The 24119-nt window shown below is 48.5% G+C and overlaps 1 protein-coding gene across 6 annotated transcripts in view; it reads left to right on the top strand.

Moving 5' to 3' along the window:
* The window catches only part of LOC119976212 (unconventional myosin-VIIa-like), a 270037-nt gene that overhangs the window by 76180 nt on the left and 169738 nt on the right, over positions 1-24119 (top strand). For 5 of the 6 annotated variants that reach the window (XR_005462884.1, XM_038816529.1, XM_038816530.1 and 2 more), the window contains 7 exons: positions 1238-1391; positions 2847-2923; positions 5034-5153; positions 9677-9819; positions 16112-16322; positions 20662-20797; positions 23152-23312. Coding sequence is in view for 5 of the 6 variants with exons in the window: in XM_038816529.1 (XP_038672457.1) it covers positions 1238-1391; positions 2847-2923; positions 5034-5153; positions 9677-9819; positions 16112-16322; positions 20662-20797; positions 23152-23312 (1002 nt within the window). In the remaining variant the exon portion in view is untranslated. The remainder of the gene's footprint in view (positions 1-1237; positions 1392-2846; positions 2924-5033; positions 5154-9676; positions 9820-16111; positions 16323-20661; positions 20798-23151; positions 23313-24119) is intronic. The other variant, XM_038816531.1, reaches the window with a different exon arrangement.

The following is a 24119-nucleotide window of genomic DNA, read 5'->3' as shown; positions in this document are numbered from 1 at the left end:
GACAAAGTAGCCCATTTGATTGTACCCGTTCCACAAACATTCAGCCTCCCACGACCGCCGAACAGTGGCAGCCGTGTGTACCATCTACAGGATGCACTGCAGGAACTCACCAAGGCTTCTTGGGTAGCACCTACCAAATGCGTGACCACTACCATCTAGAAGGACAAGTGCAGTAGATACCCGGGAACCCCACCACCTGGAGGTTCCCCTCCAAGTCACTCACCACCCTGACTTGGAAATATATCGCCATTCCTTCACTCTCTCTGGGCCAGAATCTTGGAACTCCCTCCCTAACAGCACTGTGGGTGTACCTACATCTCAGAGACTGCAGCTGTTCAAGAAGCCAGCTTACCACCACCTTCTCAAGGGAATTAAGCATGGACAATAAATGCTGGTCTAGCCAGCGACACCTACATCCCTATAAGTGAATTTTTAACAAGTCTGATGGGTTCAATAACAAGCTGACCCTTTTATTTAAAGAAAGGAGCTTCACCAAGTTTAATCTTCTGTTTAAACTTATCCTCTGAAATTAATCTGCTGTTTAATTAGCATTCTTCAAAAATCAGATAGTGTCTTGTGTAAATAGGATGACAGATGTGGTGTTGCCTGCGTGGTCGATAACACGTGTTACTCAATCCTTGGTTGATGGTGAGGTCCTCTGAATCTTGTTGAAGAAGACTCAAACTCGTCCAGTAACAATAAAGATTTATTGAGTAACTATAACAATAAGTGCATGAGTTCTTTACCTTAACTTGGAAACTAGAGATAAGGTTAACAAGATTTAACAACAATAACTAAACGTAACTCCACTAACTATCTAAACTATTCTGATGTTATCCTGTTCTCAGTGCACCCACGAGAGAGAAAGAGCGAGAAACCCTGTGCGGCTGCTTTTTATACCCCTGTTGGTCCAGCCCTCTAGTGATCATGTGGTGCTGCTATTTACCCATGAACCCCGTGGTGTACATGCACCTACAGAGATCACTACAACAGATTCTTCTCTAGTTGTTTGATAAGTAATGTGTAGATAGTGAGGCATTCATTTAACATAAATTCTGTGAAATACAAGCTCACAATTCTTCAAATGGCCCATTTGATCCAATGACACCAATGGTTGTTTGGAGCTTGTTGAGAGATTACAAACCAGTAAAATTTCTCTCGTTATTCCCATTATAGTTTGGTTATTGATTGGGACAATAATGTATAAGATCAGTTCCATGTGACTTTGTTCTTACAGGGTAACTGTACAAGTTGCGATGGACACGATGATGTAAAACACTACGCTGATATTTGCTCAGCCATGAAAATCCTGATGTTCGCAGACAGTGAACAATGGGATGTCAACAAGCTATTGGCATCTATTTTGCATCTGGGCAACCTGCATTTCCAAGGTAAAAGCAAGACTAGAAAGAGCAGCAGACAATGCCTCTCGGTATTCAGATGAGTAGATAGACTAAACTAATGACAATAGCCATCTGGGTCAGTAAGCTGTATCTCATGAACCTCTTCATAGGCCGGAATTCTCCAGCCATTGGGATTCTCTATTCCCACTGGCAGTGCACGCCCGCCCCCGGGTTTCTCGGCGACATGGAGTGACTTCAATGGGAAATCCCAACGACAAGCAGCAGAAGTAGAGAATCCCGCCGCCGGCGAACAGTGAGGGACGGGAGAATCCAGACCACTTTCAGAAGTGGCTTCCCCAACCCCACCAATGCCAATATATCCTCCCTGAGGTGTGTCGTCCAGAACAGTTCCCAGTGTTCAAGTTGTGGTCTATCAAGGCTTTATATAGATGATACTGACTTCTACCTCTTAGTATTGTAGTCTTCAAATATAAAGGTCAGTGTTCTGTTCTGTTAACTTTTGTGCTTGTTCATGGAATTTTAATGATCTGTGTAGCTGGAAACCAAACTCGATATGATGAATATAGAAGCTATTTCTGCTTCTAGGCCAGAATATGGGGGTATCCATGAAGGATAGTTCTTAGAATATAAAATATATAGTTGTCGAGGATTTGGAGCTCACTGCTCTACATGGTGCAGATGGCATCAGTGTATCCTTGGCAGCGAGAGAATAAGGGGAGTCCTGTTCTTCAGTTCTCTGCCTACAGGTAGGGCAGGGACACAGGTCCCAAATTCACAGAACAGAGAATCGAACCACCTGCTGTTGGTACCCATCTGGCCCGCACTGCCCACTCGGCCACCTAGCCACCTGAGCCAGTCAAGGGGCCTGAGTGTCACGTTTACATGCATGTTGTAGCCTGGAGCTATAGATAGTGATGGTAGAGACTCTAAATTCTTTCCATGGCTGACCAGGAACCTCTCCCGTTCGACATTGGTGTGTGTTGGAAGGATTTTCAGTTTGATACACAACCTATTTGGTTGTGATATGAGTGGTTAGCACTGCTGCCTCACGGCGCTGAGGACGCAGGTTCGATCCCAGCCCCCGGGTCACTGTCCGTGAGGAGTTTGCACATTCTCCCTGTGTCTGCATGGGCCTCACCCTCACAATCCAGAGATGTGCAGGGCAGGTGGATTGGCCACACTAAATTGCCCCTCAATTGGAAACAAAATAATTGGGTACTTTAAATTTATTTAAAAAAACAAGCCTCCAAACAATCCATCTACCCAACCCTTCAAGCACCATCTGCCCCACATGAGTCTGCAGACCGCACATTGGAGTGATCAGTCATTTCAGAAACCATAAAACCAGAGTGAAAACAGGTCATCCTCGAGCCCTAGGGCCTGCCAAGAAGGGAGGTGCTGGAGACGGATGAAAGGCATACAGTTTTTTGAGATTTTTTTCATTGTTCTGTATTCCGCATTAAACTGCGTGTTCCCCTACAGCTGCTATGTATGATAACTTGGATTGCTGTGAGCTTATGGAGTCAAGTCATCTCTCCATGGCAACAAAGTTGCTTGAGGTAAATAAAACTGCCCTCATAAAAGTTTTTACATAAAAGATTTAACGATAGAGCTTCCAGAGTTAATAATGTCAATCGTGGTGTGTTGGGATGTGTGCATGTAAATGTGGTGCAGGAAGGTATTGGAGACAGGAAAGGAATGGCAGTAGCTCCCATCTTCGCAGCGGTGCCCAATGTCACTGTCCTCCCCCACCATTCCTGAATGTTTTCTGGTCCCAGGGTGCCTCTTCAAATGGAATCATAGGTCTGAAATTAGAGGCTGGGATTGCTCCGACCTTTTAAGTGTCAAATTGTCGCACAGAAGTATGAAGTTGATGGGCAAGCAAAGGCTATTTGGTGTTGGGCCACAATGGCCAGACCAACATCGGTTATACATCATCCTCATTCTCCCCCAATCCATCCCCCCCCCCCCATCCCCCCACCAACCCCCAACCAATAAGGGCGGAAACATACTCTGAAAAATTTCTCCTTGACCCCTCAGGTGAGCAAGAACCCAGTCTAGGAGAACATATTAATCAAACATTAGCCAATGAAGTAGTGTCAAGCTGCAGAATGGGTACCATGTGAATCTGGGCAAGATGGGGTTAAGTATTAGCCTCAGTCATAGTTTATCAGGGTGACAGGATACTCACTCACTGTGCCATGCATAAATTGCTCTTCAAGTGGTCGTAGTGAAATACTGGCGCGCCTTACCTTGACCGACATTTAACTTCTTTCTAACTGTACTCACAAACTTGACTGATTGACTCAGCGTGCTCTATATTCATCACCTCATATCCAGCAGAGTGTAAGGTTCCTCTGTGGGGAAGTTGCCCTTGGTCCCAACCAGGCCTACCATCCCTCCCTGGGGTTTTATCGAATAATTTCTAAAGCAGCACCGGAAATTGGTCAGTCATGTGCTGGAAAGGAATTGGAGGTGCTACCATCATGCAGCCATTGATGAAGAAGCAGTAGCTTTTATGCATTATTTAAAAAAAATATTTTTTATTCTCTTCCTTTTTCCCATTTTCTCCCAAATTTACACCAACCAACAACAAACAATAATCAGGAACAAATATGTCAATTCCCATATCAATAACAACAATCCGATCCTCCCATCAAACCCCAAACATTCGCCCACATGTTCACATAAACAAATGACAAAAAGGAATCGGGAATCACCCATGGTCACCATCAACACACACCACCCCCCTCCCCCCAATCCTTCCACCCACCCCACCAACTAATGCTCAATGTTATCCAGTTCTTGAAAGTGCATGATGAATAGTGCCCATGAATTGTAGAACCCCTTCTTCCAAAATTGCTCTGTACACCGCTGACACTACCCCCTTCTCCAGTCCCCCTGTCGTCAGCACCTCCTCCAGCAATGTAGAGGGCGGCTCCACCGGGAAGCTCTGTATCTCCTTTCTGGCAAAATCTTGAACCTGTATGTATCTAAATATTTCCCCCTGCTCCAGCCTATACTTCGCTTCCAGCTCCTTCAGCCCTGCAAACCTACCCCGAAGAAACAAATCTTTTAGCGTCTTAATCCCCTTCTCCTCCCATTTCCGAACATTTCCATCCCACCTCCCTGGCTCAAATCTGTGGTTCCTCCGAATCGGCATTTCCCTTGACCCGGCCCCCCAACCCAAAGTGTTGGCGAAACTGCCCCCAAATTCTCAATGAAGCTATTATTACCGGACTCCCTGAGTGCTTCCCCGGGACTATCGGGAGCAGCGCTGTTCCTAGTGCTTTCAATCCCGACCCCCTGCACAAACTCTCCTCCATTCTGACCCACTGGGATAAACCCCTCTGATCCAGCTCTGCACCTTAGCTTTTAAGCATTATAACACATCCCTACACCGGCCCCTCGCTTTGTCCTGTTTCTCACTGGCAGATCCTTATCGGACCACTATCTGAATGCTTAATGAAGTTGACCTTGAGAATTCCCTGAGCCCACCTGTGGAATAGGTCAGCAAACTTTCAGCTTGCTGATGTTGGGAGAATTCACCCTCATTCTTCTGACGTGGGTCAATGACGAGGCCTGACGGTTCATTTTGAGTGCGCACTGACTGCCTGCCTTCCTCTTTTGAGGTGCACGAATAACTTGGTGTCTCTCTCTATGCTGCAGGTGAACTCGCTGGAACTGGAGAATGCAATGACTCACAGATCCATCTTAATCAGAGGGGAGAGTGTGACCACTCCAGTCAGCAAAGCACAGGCGGCTGGTAGCCGGGATGCATTGGTGAAGGTGAGACAAGTTTTACCTGTCAATGTTAATCTCAGTATTTCAAAGAAACATGTTATTAACGCTAACCGGAGGAATGTAGCAGTAAGACACATTTTTTGTTTTCCCCTTCGTTCTCCCACTTCCTTCTCTTTCCATGCTGAAGTGTTGATTCCTTACGGAAGTAGTATTCCACACCCATTGGTCAACCGTCTGCCTGTTGTTACTGAGTGAAAGCTGGCTGTTTCGCCATGGCAGTAATCACAGCTGCATCCTATCCACAGTTGGCCACATGCACAGTTCCAGTGGCTCTAGGACAGTCAGCAGGAGCTGGCCATTTTCTCTCTGTCCTAGGGCAGCATGGTAGCATTGTGGATAGCACAATTGCTTCACAGCTCCAGGGTCCCAGGTTCGATTCCGGCTTGGGTCACTGTTTGTGCGGAGTCTGCACATCCTCCCCGTGTGTGCGTGGGTTTCCTCCGGGTGCTCCGGTTTCCTCCCACAGTCCAAAGATGTGCACGTTAGGTGGATTGGCCATGATAAATTGCCCTTAGTGACCAAAATTGCCGTTAGTGTTGGGTGGGGTTACTGGGTTACGGGGATAGGGTGGAGGTGTTGACCTTGGGTAGGGTGCTCTTTCCAAGAGCCGGTGCAGACTTGATGAGCGGAATGGCCTCCTCCTGCACTGTAAATTCTATGATATAAATTACAACCTGTTATCTATGAAACAGAAGTGGGTTATTTGACCTCGTACGCCGGCTCCTCCATTCAATGAGATCATGGCTGATTCTGCAATTGAACTCTGCCTTAGCTCCATATTGTTTTTTTAATAGAATCTCTACAGTGCAAAAGAAGGCCATTCAGCCCATCAAGTCTGCACCGGCCCTTGGAAAGAGTACTCTACCTAGGTCCATGCCCCGACCCTTTCCCCACAACGCCACCTAACCCTTTGGACACTAAGGGGCAATTTATCATGGCCAATCCATCTACCCAGCACACCTTTGGGTTGTAGGGCTGAGACCTACGCAGACGTGGGGAGAATGTGCAAACTCCACACAGACATTGACCCAGGGCCAGGATCGTACCAGGGTCCTCGACACCGTGAGGCAGCAGTGCTAACCACTGCACCACCGTGCCACTCTCGAGCACCCATTGTATTGTATGTCTGTTGCCCTTAATTGGAAAAAAATGCAGTGGGTGTGATCGTACATGTTGCGTCTGAGATATTGCAAGACACCGCAAATTGAATCTCGACCTCACTGGGCGGGATCCAGATTTGCATGTTCACGTGAGCAGTTGGGCTAACTTGAATATGTCTAGGCCAGAGTACCGCAAGGCGCGGGACCAATTTGCTGTGTCTGAGAGAGCTTGCCATTTAGCACTGGTTTTCACAAACGTGGACCAGGCATAAGGTACTTAGGGGCGGTGGGCTCCCAGGTGATTGGAGGCCCACGACTGGTCAGGGTGGTACTCCGGCACCCCCAATGCGACCCGGGCACTTTGGCATTGCCACCCTGGCACCCTGCCAGTGCCACCTTGGCAGTGCCATCATGACAGGGGCTACCCTGACATCCCGGCAGTGCCTGGATGCCCAAGTGGCATTGTCAGGCTGGCTGAGGAACGGCCAGGGTGCCAGTGCCCAGCTGCCAGGTTGCCTGTGCCAGGGATTAGGCCCGAGGGTGTCCTCCCCTTATGAAGCGGGGTGAGGGGGGCTGGAGGATCCCCTAATTGGTAACCTGAGGCATTGGGGTAGTCTGGAGGCTGCGTGGGTGGGGGGGAGGGGAGTGGTTGGGGGTGGGGGGGGGGGGGGGGGGGGGGGGGGGGTTAGTGTCCGGAGGTCAGGCAGATCGGGGCACCATTTTTTAAATGGGATCTTAATCTCTTCCTGCACTGACAAGCCACGTGGAGGTAAGTGTGGCCTCAGTGAGGCATGTCTCACCGATGCCTGGACAAGAAAGAGTGCCGTTTAATAGCAGGATGGTTCAGGTTCCGAAACACTCCCTGATAAACGAGCCCAAAAAGGGACTATGCTTCTTTTTGGTTATATTGTGCCCAATCTATGTAAATATTTCCTACCTTCATCACAATGTGTTTCCTGAGACACGTGGCTACAATGTCCCCGAGTCCCCTACTCTCCAGTGGAAATGATTTCTCTCCATCTGCCCTGTTTGTTCCCTTCAGCATCTTAAAAATTTTTGATCAAATTACCAACTTCATTTTCTAAATTCCAGGGATGCACCCTAATGCATCCTCGGTATTTAACCCTGGCAGTAACATTCTGGTAAATGTATGTTGCATGCCCACCGAGACCAGTATAACCATCCTAAGGTGCGATGCGCAGAACTGTTCACAGCAACTCCAGGTGTAGCCCTGACCAGAGACGTATGACTCTTACTCCCTTGCGTTCTCGTCCCCTAGATATAAACGCCAGGGTTCCAAGAGCTTTTTGGTTATTTTCTGTACCTGCTCATGACATTTTAATGTTCAGTGAGTGGACCTTCGAGTCTCCCTGGATTGTCCCACTGTTTCTACCTTTTCGACATTTAGAAAACGCCCTGTCCTATTCTCTTTCATTCCAGAGTGGATAGTCTCATGTGTGCCTGGATTGGAATCCATTTTCTGTTGTACTTTTATACTGCCATCTACAAAGCTGACAAGGCGGCCTATCTTTGTGTCATCGGCAGACTTGGTTATGTGGCTCCCGATGCCAGTATCTAATTTGCTAATAAATACAGTGAATGCTTGAGGCGTTAACACAGGTTTCTGCAGAACACCACTTGTCACACCCTGTCAGGCAGAGCACCTGCCAGTTATCCCTACTCTGTCTCTAATTGTGCAGTGGGGGAGGGGGGCTGATTGTGGTGTTGTGGTGATATTTCTGGACTAGTAATCTTGCTGCCTGAACTAATCCTCTGGTGACATGGGTTCACAGAAGTGGGGGAATTTAAATTCAATTAATTGAAACTTAGCCTCAGTGATGATGAGCATGAAACTATCATCAATCATCGATTATCATTAAAAACCCATCTGGTTCACTAATGTTCCTTTAGGGAAGGAAGTCTGCCACCCTTACATGGTCTGGTCTACATAAAACTCCAGACCTGCACCAACCCACTTAAGCCCTCACTTCCACCCTATCCCCGTAACCCAATAACCCCTCCTAACCTTTTTGGTCAGTCAGGGCAATTTATCATGGCCAATCCATCTAACCTGCACATCTTTGGACTGTGGGAGGAAACCGGAGCACCCGGAGGAAACCCACGCACACACGGGGAGAACATGCAGGCTCCAGACAGACAGTGACCCAGCGGGGAATCGAACCTGGGACCCTGGCGCTGTGAAGCCACAGTGCTATCCACTTGTACTACCGTGCTGCCCTAGAACCATAGAATTCCTACAGCGCAGAAGGAGGCCATTGAGCCCATCAAGTCTGCACCGACTCCCTGAAAGAGCTTCCTATTTAGGACCATCCAACTCCCCTTTATCTCCACAAGCCCTACACATCCTTGGACACTATGGGGTAATTTTGCATGGCCAATCCATCTAACCTGCACATATTTGGACTGTGGGAGTCCACGCAGACATGGGCGAAAGTGAAAACTCCACACAGACAGTCACCCAAGGCTGGAACTCCACACAGACAGTCACCCAAGGCTGGAATTGAACCCGGGTTCCTGGCGCTGTGAGGTCGCAATGCTGCACCACCATTGCCCTCTGAAATGGCCCAGCGAGCCACTTAGTTCAAGGACAATTAGGGATGGTCAACAAATGCTGACCTTGCAAGTGACGCCGACATCACATGAAAGAATACATTTAAACAATAGTCAGTTTCCTAACCAGATCAGCAATTTGCCTCAACACCACGAGCTACATCTTCAGTTAACAGACTTTTATGGGGGACTTTATCAAATGCCTTCTGGACATCCATGTATATAACCATCATTGCCCCATCCGCTATTTTAATTACCGCTTCAAAAAGATTCAATCAGGGTTATCTGCCCTTTACACATCAATGCTGCCTTCTCTGATCAGCTGCACACATTCAAGGTGTTCAGTCACTCTATCCTTAATTACGACATCCAGTCATTTCCTGACAGTAACTAACTGGTTTATAATTCCCTGGATCCCATCTCTCATTTCATTAAAAAGCTGAGTCAAGTGTGCAAAAGTCTGAAAGAATGTTGAAAGATCATCGTTAGGGCATCTGCAATATTCTTACCCACTTCTGATAAAATCCTGGGATGAAAACCAATTGGTCCAGGATTAGTCAATCTTAAACCAGAAGATAAGGGTATTCTAGAGCCCCTACCACTGCCGACTGTAGCCAATTACCTTTCCTAAGATGGACTTTCCATATCAATGTGGCTTGATTTTCCTGATTTTCCTGATTTTATCCCAACTTCTTCCTGTTGTCACAACCGGAGCCCAGTTACTAGGAATGGGTGTCACCTTGTCATGGGCTCTTCCTGAGGTGCTAACCAGCTAATGTATTGTCTTTGCCAAATACATGCCCAGTATAACGGTACATCTCTGATTGTTTTAATCAGGGGATATACGACCATCTCTTTGTGTGGATTGTGAATAAAATTAACACAGTGATCAACACTCTCGCTACCAACTATCCAGGAAACATTTGCAGTTCGATTGGGTTGCTGGACATTTTTGGTTTTGAGAACTTCAATTCAAACAGGTACCTAGTCCCTGTTCAATGTTTGATTTGAGGGAGGCGCTCACTTTGTTTTATGTTTTGTTTCAGATAGAAGGACAGTTGTACTTCCTCAGCTCTGAAGAAGAGCCACACGGACTGGAAACGTTAACTCTATTTCCTCTCTCCGCAGATGCTGCCGGAACTGCTGGGTTTTCCCAGCATTTTCTGTTCAAGGGTAGGAATTAATGGAGACGTTTCTAAGTGTGGTAGCGAGTGGGAACTGCCACAAGCTTGCCGACACTCAACCCCGTGAGGCCGTCACCGGCATCACAACGTTAATCGGTCTACTTGACGAAGCCCCACAGGCTTTACGCCACAAATGATGGTTCCACCGGCTGATTTGCTGGAACCGCGCCCGCCGGCCACCCGCCAACAAGGGGGAAGCAGCACTAACATCCATCCCGCAGAGCAAACCCCACACAGTTCACAGCTATGCCACCGAGGTGACCAGCCCGCAATGTTAGACGTTTTAGTTGCTGTGGTATGAAGAGTCAAAAGTTCTGTTCCTTTTTCACCAACACACATTTATTTCATTCCAACAGACTCTGCACAAAACTCTAACTACACATCACTAGCCACAGAGGCCACCAGAAGCCCCTTTACATATCAGTGTCAATTATTGGATACTTAACATAAATGAGACAGCTATTTGCAATGTCTCTTATCCCATTACTTAACACGCAATTCGGGGATGCCGAACTGGCCAGATTGTTGGATGTGGTCGAGTAGAGACGGGATGCCCTGTTCCCCCGAGGGGCTCGGAGGGTCGGCCACAGGGCAGCCAGTGTCGCCTGGGAGGAATAGCAGTGGCCGTCAGCGTGCTGAGTGTCACCAGGAGGATAGGCATCCAGTGCCGTAAGAGGATCAGTGACCTCCACTGAGCCAAAGGATGGGTTGGCACCAGCCCCGCTTGCCTCCCCACCCGACGACCATGCGCCTGCCACTGCCCCCACCCAGCACCAAACACCAAACCATACCCCGGCACACCTATGCCCAGCAATGCTGCCCACGCTTGCCCCCTCCCCACACTCCTCTACGATGAGCGAAGCATACGGCTCACAACGCCCTCCCTGTATCCCCGCAGGAGAAGCTGGCCCACAACAGATAGGAGAGCACACTCAGGCAGCAGGATACTGGAGATCAAGGTCCTCGTTTCCCCCCCCCCCCCCCCCCCCCCCACAAGGAACAGGACCTGGAGGTTGTGGGGTTGGCTGAGACTAGATCGGTCACTGATGTCGATGTTGGCATATGGCGCAGAAGTGAGAAACCACCAGCCACCACCCAGCTGACCTGTCACACATGAGTTGTTAATGCCACACAGCATGATCCATCCCTCACACTCACCCCATGTTGATTATCCTGCAGCCCCCCCCCCCCCCCTCCCCCCCGGCCTGTCTCCGAAGTGAACACCTTGGAGGGGAGCTCCGAGGAGACCACAGCTGTAATTGCGGCACAGCTGTCTCCCCACCCCCCACCAGCGCAAAGACACACACCTTGGTGGGCCACAGTAGTGGACAGGCTTCTGAGCAAATTCTGGTGAGCACCACACAGTTGTCATTGTACATCAGGTGGAGGCAGGAAGTCCAGGGGAGACTGCAGTCGGAGGTCTGCTGGATCCCAGGTCCCAGCTGGGCTCTCAGTCAGATGCTGAGCCTCTGGACCAGGTTTACCCTGAGCTGGTACAGTCGATGGGGTGCAGCCGTGAGATTCAGAGGGGGATGGCAGAGACATTCCAGCAGGTCCATAGCCGATTGGTGGAGTCCCAAAGGCTACGGGCACAGGAGATGGCGCTGGCAATGCGTGGCACAAAGGCCAACACTACTAGGGTGGCGATCGCAGTGGAGAGCCTGGTGCATGATGCCGGCAACATGAGTGGAGGTGTCCAAGGCATGGCTCAGTCAGTGGTGGCCATGGCTGAGGGGCTCAGTAGCATGTCCGACTCACTGGGGGAGGTTTCCCAGTACTTGGTGGACCTTTCCAAGGTGCTGCGGAGTATGTCCCAGTCTCAGCTGGACATTGCCGAGACACTCCAGAGCATGTCACTTTCACTGGGAGACGTGTTCCGGTCACAGGACCTTGCCGGGGTTCTCCAGAGCATGTCTCAGAGCACTGAGGAGCATCATTGAGGAGGTCGGCACCATGGTGTAGACGCTGGGGAGCCACTAGAGCGGATGACGTGGAGCAACGGTGTTCAATCCAGCTACCATTAAGTCCGAGGTGACCCCCAGGGTCCTATGGCACTGACCAAGAGGAGGGAGCAATGGAAGCCACCACTCCCTGGGAAGCGTGCACCCACATGCATGAGGTTCATATGGTGGTCGCTCATAAGTTGGACATTCAGGGAGTGGAACCCCTTCCTGTTGATGTATGCACCCCCTGATGGCTTGGTGCGTGTGAGGCGACATGTGTGCCATCTAGAACCCCCTGGACCTGCGACATCCCATCGATGGTAGAGAATCCTGCTGCTTTGGCATCTTATTGGGCTTGGTCATGTTAAATGTATATAGTTAGCTACCCGGGCAAACAGGGCACCTGGGACCTCAGGCACGAACGTGTGAGCTGTAGCTTCTGAAATGCCGCACGAGTCCCCACTCGAGCCTTGGAATGATCCTAAGGTGTAGCATTTCAAGGATGCGGTGACCTTGACGGCCACCGGGAGTGGGCATCCTCCTCCTCCATGTGGTGCCAAGTCCGCGAGGACATGGCACAAGTGCCGCTCTGTCTCCTTGTTGAGGTGGAGCCTCCTGCGGCAAACGCTGTCTGTTATCTGTTCGAAAGACCGGCGATGTCTGTACACCTTGGACCATTGCCGTCCTCCCCCTCTGGGTCCCTCCCTGGCCTGATCGGTGGCCAGGTCTTCAGGGTGTGGGTGGGGTTCTGCACATGGGTTGCTGTCTCGAGCCTCTGTCGATGCCACTGCCTTCTTTGACATCTGACCATCTGGCTTGCCAACAGTCTGCGAGGGCAGCTTTGGTGGGTTCCAAGATATCATCCGTCCCATGTAGTAGCTGTGAGGAATTGGAGTGGGTATGGGACTGGCGACCAGCGGTGTCTTCCACCCTGAGATCCACCAGTCTGCCATGGCTCTTCCCCCACCCCCTCACACGCCCTGGCACCCCGCAGGGTGCCATCCAACACGTTCTTCCCGCACCCCCCCCAGCCGAAATGGGGGTCCCTGGTCTACAGACCCCAGACCCTGTACCCCAGATACCCGCTCATAATGTTACCTTGACCGGGCGCTTGTCCCGTTCCCAGTGCAAGCACCCACCTTCTGGTCACGGGAATGTCCCCGGTGTTGGGGCAAAGCCCTTGGGTGTTCAGATGTTGGCTGCTGTCTATGGTGTTTTCCTACAGTATTCAGGTGCAGTGTCCAGGCCTTACGGTCTGGTTGGGATGCTAGACAATAATCCCATGTGCTAAATGGCAGGCCTACCCATGGGGATCCACTTGGGAGCTGTGAACTGCTCACTTACCTATGATTGCCAGTTAGGTCACAAACCGATCGACGCCTGGTGCGGTCCCTGATTTTGGCCTCTCCCACGATCTAAGCTCAAGCGCGAGGCGGCCATTAAATTGTGCACTTTGTTTCAGATTCCAACATCTTTTTTGCTTTAATTATTATGTTGTGCATCTTCCGTGTCTTGTCTCAGTGAGGGGCTTTATTGAACTGCCTAGAAATAGCAGATTACAGTCAGCTTGCCTGATGGCAGAGTCAACTGCACTGGTTACATCTCAAAGCAAAAACATGCCCTTTTTCATATCTAACAAAAGATACAAACATCCCCCTTTTTCCGAGCCAAACACGAGCACTGAAATGAAAGACCACATCGGTACATAAGGTACATTTGCATGCACGATCCTGTGTGACTGCACACGTGTGCTAAGCGTCCACGTGGGCTGACTCCTGTTGAGAGCATTGATTACTGGGTCTCCAGTGTTAAGCTCTGTCAATGGTTTGGCAGTCTTGTCAAACTGAAATTTGTCTCTGTGCTGTTTCACCTGATATTTACACTCACACCTGTTACTACTTCTGGTTTCAGCAGCTTTTTTGCGATTGAAAGAGTAGTTTGCATGCAGTGTGACATTTGGACAGGACTACTTTCCATTCCTGCAGTCGATGTGCTTTCACACTCTCGGATTTGGCTGTGCCACATTTTGCTTGATTTCTTGATGAGTCTTTTGGTGATTTTCTCTGTCACCTCAGCCTTTCCATTTGATAGTGTGGAGATGATGCGTAGCGCTGAATTTCCCAATCCTTTGTGAATCAGCTGAATTCTTCACTCATGAACGGAGGACCATTGTCACTCATCACACTGTCTCGAATCACGAACCAACTGGTGTGTGCTTTCGGACATGAAATGAAATGAAATGAAAATGAAATTAATGAAATGAAAATCGCTTATTGTCACAAGTAGGCTTCAAATGAAGTTACTGTGAAAAGTCCCTCGTCGCCGCATTCCAGTGCCTATTCGGGGAGGCTGGTATGGGAATTGAACCATGCTGCTGGCCTGCCTTGGCCTGCTTTAAAAGCCAGCTATTTAGCCCAGTGTGCTAAACCAGCCCATTCTACTATCTCTCCTGTTATCATTGAAGTCAGCTGTCCTACCTCCCCGTAGTCAGAATGGCAGTCGACAGTGATAAGATGATGAGTTCCTACCAAAGTGGCAAGTCTGCTCCCAGCTTCATCCATGATCTGTCTGGGATGTCATGCATCACTGATGGCCTTCTAGCTTGTTTAGCTTGGAGCTCGCTACCCGCACCGCACCGACCGATGTGGTCTTTAATTTCAGTGCTCATGTTTAGCCAGTAGAGCACTTCTTTTGCCTTTCTCTGAATCAATTAAATTCCTTGATGGCTTGCATGGATGTGCTTCAGCATATCTCCTCGGGCTGATGACTGTATTTCCTTTGCACAAGACGCCATATTGGGCTGTCAATCCATCCCAGTATGCCCAATATGCTCGTGACCACAGGTGAATCCTTGATGCTTTCAGGCCACCCTTTCATCACTAATTCTTGTAACTTCTTCTGGTAAAGTTACATCATGTTGGGTCATTTGCTTGATTTGAGCAAGGGGCATGTCTCTCCGATTCAATGTCTCTGCTGTGTTGATGGCTTCCAGACCATGTTGAGCTGTTGCTTCACTTTTAACCTGGAAGATTTCACATTCTGTCGCCGCATCCTCACCTCCCTTCATGGGGAGCGGTGCTTTCGATAGCGTGTCACCGATGTACATCCGTTTTTCTTGCTTGTATCTCATGTCCAGGTGATATCCTTGGAAGTAATGTAGCTTTCTTTGTAGTCACTTAGGAGCAGATAGCAATGGCTTGCGAAACATACTTTGAAGGGGCTTGTGGTCAGACTCTACTGTTACGTTATCTCTCCCAAGTAGGTGCAGTTGAAAATGCTCACAGGCGGAAACAATAACCAGGCACTCTTTCTCAATCTGAGTGCAGCGTTGTTCCATTTGTGTTTCTGCCCTGGATGCAAATGCAATTGGTAGTTCTTGCTGCATCAGAGTTGCTTTGAGGCCCAGCTCCCTGGCGTTACAGTGCAAGGTGACTTCCTCAATGATGTCATAGTACTTCAACCACGGCACTGTTATCACTCATTGTTTGATTTTTAGTGACCTCTGCTCCTATTTCAGTTCCCCAATACCACAGCAGCATCTTGACAGCGAACTTGCGTTATGATTCACACTCTGACAGCAAACTGGGCTAACATTTTGCCAAATAAAAACTCTGCATCTGCAGTTCAAGAATACAGCAATGCAAAGCAACAAGAAGAGGAATTGGTTTGAACAGAAGGGTTTTACAGATATTAAGGGAAATATAAGCCTGTATTTACATAGGGGGGGATATTGCACCCTTGGTTTTGAGGTCGAGATCAGCGGAGTGGGAGGCCCAAAATGGCTTTTACGTCAGCTAGATTTCCCTGCTCGATTGTCCCTGCCAATGGTGCAATGGGGATACTGACTTTAAAAGTCAAAATTCCTATTTACATCTGTTTGCTTATGCATATCAGGTGTTTCCGCCTAATTGTTTCCCCGCGTTAGACTGTCAATTAACATTGGCGTGAGGGGAGAGTCCAGCATAGTACCAGCTAGAATGGAATGTCCTTCACATTCCTTAATGGTTTAAAACATTTTTTGTGATCTCCTGTTCTGAAAATGGCTCCACCTTTGGGCACTGCCATAGGTCTTGCTGATGGATGCTGGTAGTGGTGATGGAGATGGTCATTGTAGCTATCTCACAGATAATGTCCCTTCTTTTCAGCTTTGAGCAGCTGTGCATTAACCTTGCCAATGAGCACTTGCAACAATTCTTTGTAAGGTGCATCTTCAAACAGGAGCAGGCGGAATACGTTCAGGAGAACATCGCCTGGCAGCACATTGAATTCACTGACAACCAGAAGACACTGGATGCACTTACAGTGAAGCCAATGAATATCATCTCCCTCATTGACGAAGAGAGCAAGTTCCCAAAGGTAAGCTACCCTACTGGTCCCTGCTGCCTGTTACCCAAAGGATATTTCCTCTTGTGGAGGAGACACTGGGGGGAAATTGATTCATTTAGTCAAATTCCACAAAAGACTACAGGTTCTCCATTAGAGAGGGAGAGAGACTCTCGGTTATGTAAAGACAATATAAGCAATTGTTTATATATAGCTCGGGAGGCTCCATTCCACAAGTATAGGGCAAGGTGAAGAAACAGGCCTCCATGAACTGCCATAGCCAGTACAGGAATTCAACCCACGCCATTGGCATCATTCTGCATCACACACGAGCTATCAAGCCTGATAAACTATCATTATGATTAAATAAACTATAATTAGCCTGTAACCTATCAAGCGAGCTACAGGGGCTGGTTTAGCACACTGGGCGAAACAGCTGGCTTGTAAGCAAAACAAGGCAGCAGCACGGGTTCAATTCCTGTACCGGCCTCCCCGAACAGGCGCCGGAATGTGGCGACTAGGGGCTTTTCACAGTAACTTCATTGAAGCCTACTTGTGACAACAAGCGATTATTATTAAGCCAAATTACACCCAGAAAAATAGAGGGCATATTTCAGAATAACAGGTCTACCTTTCAAATCAGAGAAGAGGGGAACTTTCTTTTCTCTCAGAGGGTCGTTAGTCCGTGGAATTCTCTTCCCCATAGAGCAGTGGAGCCTGGGTCTTATTTATTCAAGGCTGAGTTAGCTAAATGATTGATAGATAAGGGAGTCAAGGGCCATGAAGGTTAAGGAAGGTGCAGTTGAGACCACAGCCGGATCAGCCATGATCATATTGAATGGCGGGGCAGGCTCAAAGAGCTGAATGGCTTACACCTGCAGCTAAATCTTATGTTCCTAAGTTAACTTAAACACTATTGGCACAAAGGGACGTATTGAAGGGAGACCACCCTATCTGAGCTGTGCAACATTTTGAGGTTAATCTTTATCTTCACTGACTGGGCAGTAAGTAAACTGGCTGAGTAGCTCACCCAATTTACTGTGTAACCCGCCCTCGACAGAACCTGCCCGCGCTAGAAAAAGAACTCCGCACCAAATAAGCCCCCTATTCTAGAACCTGCCCATCATAGAAATTGCCTACTCTAGAACCAACCTGCCCGTGAAATTAGCTGCCTGCTCTAAAACATGCCCGCAGTAGCACTCACAGAGAGTGCCCACAGACTCCTGGCCACCCTAGAATCTATCCACCAACAAACCCACCAAATCTAGAACCCTTCTTCTGCAGAAGCAGCCCACTCTAGAATCTGCCAAACCCACCTGCTCTAGGACATTCCCAGATTTTCATCCTGTTCAGTGGAATAACAAACGTTTTTTACAGATGTTCAATTGATTCCAGCAGATCACCCATAAAGGCCAGTGGGAGGGCATATTCTACCGAACCACAATTTACCCCCATCGCTGCTATTGTGCTGCCATTGATCGCCAGTGGAGAGCAGGAGAGAGTAACAGATTAAAATGTCAAAGCCTTGAGAGTGCGAGATGAGAGCTTTGTAATCCAAGTAAACAATATCATTTCCCCTTCAGGGGTGAGTGCAGGCTGCTAAGCAAAGGGCTGTCAATCTCGTCATCCACTCATGTTACTCTCTTCCCTTTAAGCAACTTTACCAAACTCACTGTGCAGTGAGGATAGGTGTAGGTAACTACATATAGATGTTGCTCTGAAGGTGGAACAGTGCCAGAATACTGAGAGGCCACTTGTCCCATCCAGCACTGATCTCACTGACTCACAACCTCATTTCATGCATGGCCATAAACTATAATTAGAGATGCTTTGAATTTTCTGTGCCAAGTAACATGTGCTATGGATACAGGAAACCGGTGGATGTACGGTACTTAGATTTCTAGAAAGCTGCCACATCAAAGCTCATGGTGTTGGGGGTAACATATTAGCATGGATAGAAGATTGGGTAGCTAACAGGATAGAGAGTGGACATAATTGGATCTTTTATGGTTGGCAAAATGCAATGAGTGGGATACCACAAGGATCAATGATGGCACCTCAACCTTTTACGATTTATATCAATAACTTGGATAAAGAGACTGAAGGTATGGTTGCTAAGTTTTTTGGTGACACAAAGGTGGGTAGGAAAGTAAATTGTGAAGAGGACATAAGGAGTCGACAAAGGTTAAGTGACTGGGTAATGTTTTGACAAATATAAAGGGCGGGATTCTCCGGTCGGCGACGCCGAAATCGCGTTTGCCAATCGGCCGGAGAATCCCTGTTTACGTTGGAATCGGGGATGGCGCCGCTTTTGCGATACGCTGCCCCCGTAAAAACGGTGTACTCGCCCTCGGTATGGCCTCAGGACATCACCTGAGGCCCTCCCCCGATGCTCCGCCACCGATGGGCTGAGTTCCCGATGGTGTGGGTCACTCACGGTGACCCCGGAGTGGCGGCTGTGGTCTGAGTCCAGCGCTGACACGGTCGGGGCGGAGCTGTTCCACAGGCAGTGGGGCGGGGGGTGGGGGGGGGGGGGGGGTGGGGGGGGGGGGGGGGCAGGGGGCACCGGTGGGGGATAATCCGGGGGTGGAGAGCCTGGTCAAAGGGGGGCAGTTTTTGGCAGGCCGGCTCTGCGTGTGGCCGTGCCATGTTTCACAGCGCAGACGCTGCAGGCCGCTGCCGTGCGCGAGCGCGGCCATGGACCCAGCCATTCTGCGGCACTTTACACTGCGTGCCTGCTTGCTCCCCACCAGACGGAGGATCGGTGCAGCTTTTGCGCCGTTTTCTCGGGCGTAAAACGCCACTCTTCCCACGCCGGTGTCAGCACTTAGTCTTCAAATCGGAAAATCCAGCCTGATATGTGGGAAAATGTGAAATGCCCATTATGACAGGAAAAATTAAGAAAAACATCCAAATGGTGAGTGCTTGCAGAGCTCTGAGATGTAGAGGGATCCGAGTGTCCTAGTGCATGATTTGCAAAAGATTAGTAAGCAGGTATAGCAAGTAATTAGGAAAGCTAATGGAATGTTATTGTATATTGCCGGGGACGGCACGGTGGCACAGTGGCTAGCACTGCTGCCTCACAGCACCAGGAGCCAGGGTTCAATTCCAGCCTCGGGTGACTATGCGGAGTTTGCACTTTCTCCCCATGGGTTTCTACTTTCTCTGAGTGAGTTTCCTCTGGGTGCTCCGGTTCGCTCCCACAGTGCAAAGATGTGCAGGTTAGGTAGATTGGCCATGCTAAATTGCACCTTAGTATCCAAACATGTGCAGGTTATGGGTAAGGGGCAGGGAAATGGGCCTGGGGTGCGGTGCTCTTTCAGAGGTTGGAGTGGTTAGGGTTTGGAATGCACTCCTTTAATAACAACCTTTAAAAGAGAGTCGGATAATGATTGAAGAGGAAAGAGTGAGGGAGTGAAACTAACTAAAATGCTGTTTGAAAGAATCCAACAGAAATCTGATGGGCTGATTGGCCTCATGGTATGCTTTCCTGTTCTATGGTTCTATAATGTCATGTGAGAGTACCTTTAAGAAATGATGTTTATAAATGGGTGTGTATATAAATATCTGTAGTGAGAGTACCTTTAAGAAATCGGTGTTTATTACTGCAGTGATGTCACAGAGCAGGTGGAGATGGGCTGTCTGTCAGCTTTTTACTTTCGCTTTAGGCTTTTTGCTGCAGAGTGGGTTTGGTTTAATTTTAGTTTTGGAGAAGCTGAAATCACAGAAGGATGTGTATGAATCTCTGCAAGCTTATGAATGTTCATTTGGGATTTTCAAAGTGGTAACTGCTCTCAATAGTGGATTTAAACCTGATCTTTGTGTTAAAAGGGTCTTTTGTCTTCTGAATATTGTTTTGGAATTTATTAAGGGTTACTTAGTGTTGTATTCTTTGGGGGTTGTATTTGAATTGATGGTTGCTAAGATGTTCACTGTATGTTTTAAAAATGTTAACTTGAGTTCATAGAATAAACATTGTTTTGCTTGAAAAATACTTTTCCATTTTTGCTGGACCACGCCTGTAGAGTGGGCCGTGTGCTTCCCATACCACAATCTATTAAAAGTTCTGGGTCAGGTGAACTCCATGATACACTTTGGGGTTCTCTAATCCCTGGCCCATAACAATAAGAGTAGGAAATCCTCTCCAGTGTCACGATCAATATTCACCCCTCAGTCAACAGCATTAAATAACTCATGATCTGGGCATTGTCACACGGCTGTTTGTGGGATCTTGCTGTGCTACTGCATATCCTTCATTACAACGGCAACAGCACTTAAAAAAAAAATGCTCCATTGACCATAAAGGCCTTTGGAATATCTTGAGGTCTTGAAAACGGCCACTTGAATCCAAATCTTTTTTCCTTTTCCGCAGGGTACTGACACCACATTTTTAAACAAGCTGAATGATCATCATGGCAAGAATATGATCTACGTCCCTCCCGTGAGCTCTCACGGCACCATGTTTGGCATCCTTCACTTTGCAGGAGTGGTTTACTACGAGTCTAAAGGTATCTGTCAAACCTAGTCTCACTGGGTGGTCGCTACGAGCTGCCCTCAGTGAATACAGAGCTGGGAGAATTGTGGGTGGTGTGACTCATCCCCAACTCCAAGAGCAAAAGGATTGGAAAATGAGGATTGGTTCACTGTTGTGCTTCGTGGAAGGAAATTAGCTTTCCTTACTCAAATTGGTCCATCTATAGCTCCACTCCCACATCAATGTGTTTCACTCTTACGTGCTGTCTGCAGTGGCCCAGCAAGCCACTCAGATGATCCCTCCTCAGGGCAACTATGGATGGACAATAAATGCCAACCTTGCCAGAAGTGCTCACATCCTGAGAATCTTTCTTTAAAAGTGTTTCTGAGACCCCAAAACTGGAGCTAATCAAAGTGGGTCTCCGTGCATTCAAATCCCAAATTGTAAACCCAAAGGTAATGAATTTGTGGTGTAGCATCATTAAAAGGTAGTCTTGTTTTGTACAATCCCCTAACTGGCTTATTGATGTCCTTCAGGGATGGGAGCCTGCCAGCCGAGCCGACATGGGACTCTAATCCCACACCCAAGTGGTCAACTCAGTGATCTCTGAGATGTTTGAGCAGTCACTTAAGGGAAAGGTCCATCATCACTTTCTTAGAGCAGCAAGGAATGGGCATTGAACAATGGACAATTGTCAGCATCAACTATATCCTGGGAACAAATGTTTCTCCAGCTCCTGATTCTAGCCAGTGTTGACGGGGATCACTCCCGACATAGTTCCATCCTTTGGGATCTAAGTAGCGTTGACAGGTCTGTTGGTACAAATAAACATAGTCACAAGCATCAGAGTGCCCGCACTGTAGGTGTTGTGTGGAAATTCAGGAGCTCCAACTTGTATAAAAGTTTCATGGGACCACTTGGGAGGAAAGTTGAGCTAACTAACCCAAAACCCACACATTAAAGAGGATCAATGACTTGACCTGAACTTCAAACATGAAGGTTGGCCTACAGGGAAAACCAAGAAATACTTTTGGAAGCCTGTGGGCCTACCTGATCTCCAGTTATTGGAAGCCTCGGCTTACCTAAGCTCCATGCACTAGAAGCCTGGGCTTACTTACAGGGCACAAACTACTAGAAGCCTGAGCCACAGGCACTGGAAGTCTGGGCTTACTTACAGAGCACAAACTACTAGAAGCCTGAGCCACAGGCACTGGAAGTCTGGACTTACACCTGAGCCCCAGGTAATGTAAGCCTTTGCCTGTACCTGAGCCCCAGATACTGGAAGCCTGGGCTTATACTTGAGTCCCATGCCGGTACTGGAGACATTGGCCTACTGCTGAGCCCCAGGTACGGGAAGCCTGGGCTTGTACCTGAACCCCAGGTACTAGGTGCCTCAGCATATACCTGAGCCCCAGGTACTGGAAACCTGGGCCTAAATATGAGCCTCAGGTGCTGGAAGCCTGGGCCTACACTAGTGCCCAGGTATTGGAAGCCTGGGCCTACACCTGAGCCCAGGTACAAGAAGCCTGAGCTTATACCTGAACCCCAGGTACTAGGCACCTGGGACTATTCCTGAACACCAGGTACAGGAAGCCTTGGCCTACACATGAGCCCCACGTTCTGAAAGCCTGGGCATATACCTAAAGCCTGGGTCTGGAAAGCCCCAGGTACAGTAAGCTTGACGGAATACCGATTCTCAGGATTTGAGCACTTCTGGCAAGGTTGGCAATTATTGTCCACCCAAATTTGGCATGAAAAGGGATCATCTGAGTGGCTTGCTGGGCCACTATACCTGAGTCCCATGCAGGTGTTGGAAGTCTGGGCCTACACCTGACCCTCAGGTACTAGGTGCCTGAGCCCCTGCATGCAGGCACTGGAGCCCCAGAACCACCTGAGCACCAGTTACTGGAAGCCTGGGCCTTCCTGAACACAAGGTATTGGAAGGTTCTACCCAAATTGCAGCTGCTTCTCAGGAAATGTGATTGAATCTAGGTTTAACCTGTGACAACAGAAGGAAACAATGGCTTATGATCCAGCTACTCTGGGGGGAAAAGGAACTACCTAAAATCACCATTGCGGAGAAAGTTGTGAAGGGAAGGTGAAATTATGGTCAGTCTCTGCCTCTGTATAGAATACGAAATGAATGTAACTTCACTCAAAGTTTCTGTGACATTTCCATGAACATGTTGAATTGGCTTAAGTGGAGGCTTACAGTCCCTTTAGCACATTACTTACATTCAATTCATATTGAATGCCCGCTCTTTAACTGTACTTGAATGTGGTCATGCACAGCCCCTCTCACCATGGGAGGAACCTTGCTGGTATCAGTATGTGCCGGACATATGAATCCAGCCACTGAGAAAATCATTGTCTCTTTCTAATTCATAGGTTTCCTGGACAAAAACAGAGACCATCTGAGTTCCAGCATCATCCAGGTCGTGCAATCTTCCAAGAACAAATTCCTCAAACAGATCTTCCAAACCAGCTTTGGGTCAGCATCAGGAAAGCCACAGATCCAGAGGCAAAGTCTCCGTAAAGGTTCCATCACGGTGACTAAATTGTGTTTTAAGTGTATTCGCCTCGACCAATCGCTGTTCAATCCTGAAATTCAACAGCACAGCTAGCAGAATGGTTTTTGGACAACAGTTACTCCCACTGTACAGTACAGACTGATGGCAGTCCGCACTGTTCCCAGTATACTGCCTCTGCAGATCTACGCTCTGCAGTGCTGCCACCTCCAGCGGTGGACAATTAAACGGCTCACTGGAGCTCCCCCTCACTGGAGTCCCCCAAATATCGTCATCTTCAATGATGGGGGGAGCCCGACACATCAGTGCAAGTGACACGGCTCAAGCATCCATAACCGTCTACAGCCAGGAGTGCCGTGTAGAGGGGCGGCACGGTGGCGCAGTAGTTAGCACTGTTGCCTCATGGCGCCGAGGCCCCAGGTTCAATCCCGGCCTCAGGTCACTGTCCATGTGGAGTTTGCACATTCTCTCCGTGTCTGCGTGGGTCTCACCCCCTCAGCCCAAACATGTGCAGGGTAGGTGGATTGGTCACGCTAAATTGACCCTTAATTGGGGGTAAAAATGAATTGGGTACTCTAAATTTATAAAAAGAAAAGTAAGTGCTGAGTGGATGATTCATCTCGGTCTTCCCTGCGTCACAGGTACCACTTTTCAGCAAATTTGATTCGCTCCACGTGATATCCAGAAGTGGCTGAAGGCACTGGATACTGCAAAGACTATGGGCCCTGACAATATTCCAGCAATCGTACTGAAGGCTTGTGCTCCAGAACTTGCCACACCCTTAGCCAAGCTATTTCAGTACAGCTACAACACTGACAACTATCCAGC

Source organism: Scyliorhinus canicula, chromosome 13, assembly GCF_902713615.1.
Source record: "Scyliorhinus canicula chromosome 13, sScyCan1.1, whole genome shotgun sequence".
NCBI classification, from domain to species: domain Eukaryota; kingdom Metazoa; phylum Chordata; class Chondrichthyes; order Carcharhiniformes; family Scyliorhinidae; genus Scyliorhinus; species Scyliorhinus canicula.
Note: the sequence above shows the minus strand (reverse complement) of the source record. Positions and strands in the feature narration are given on the sequence as shown.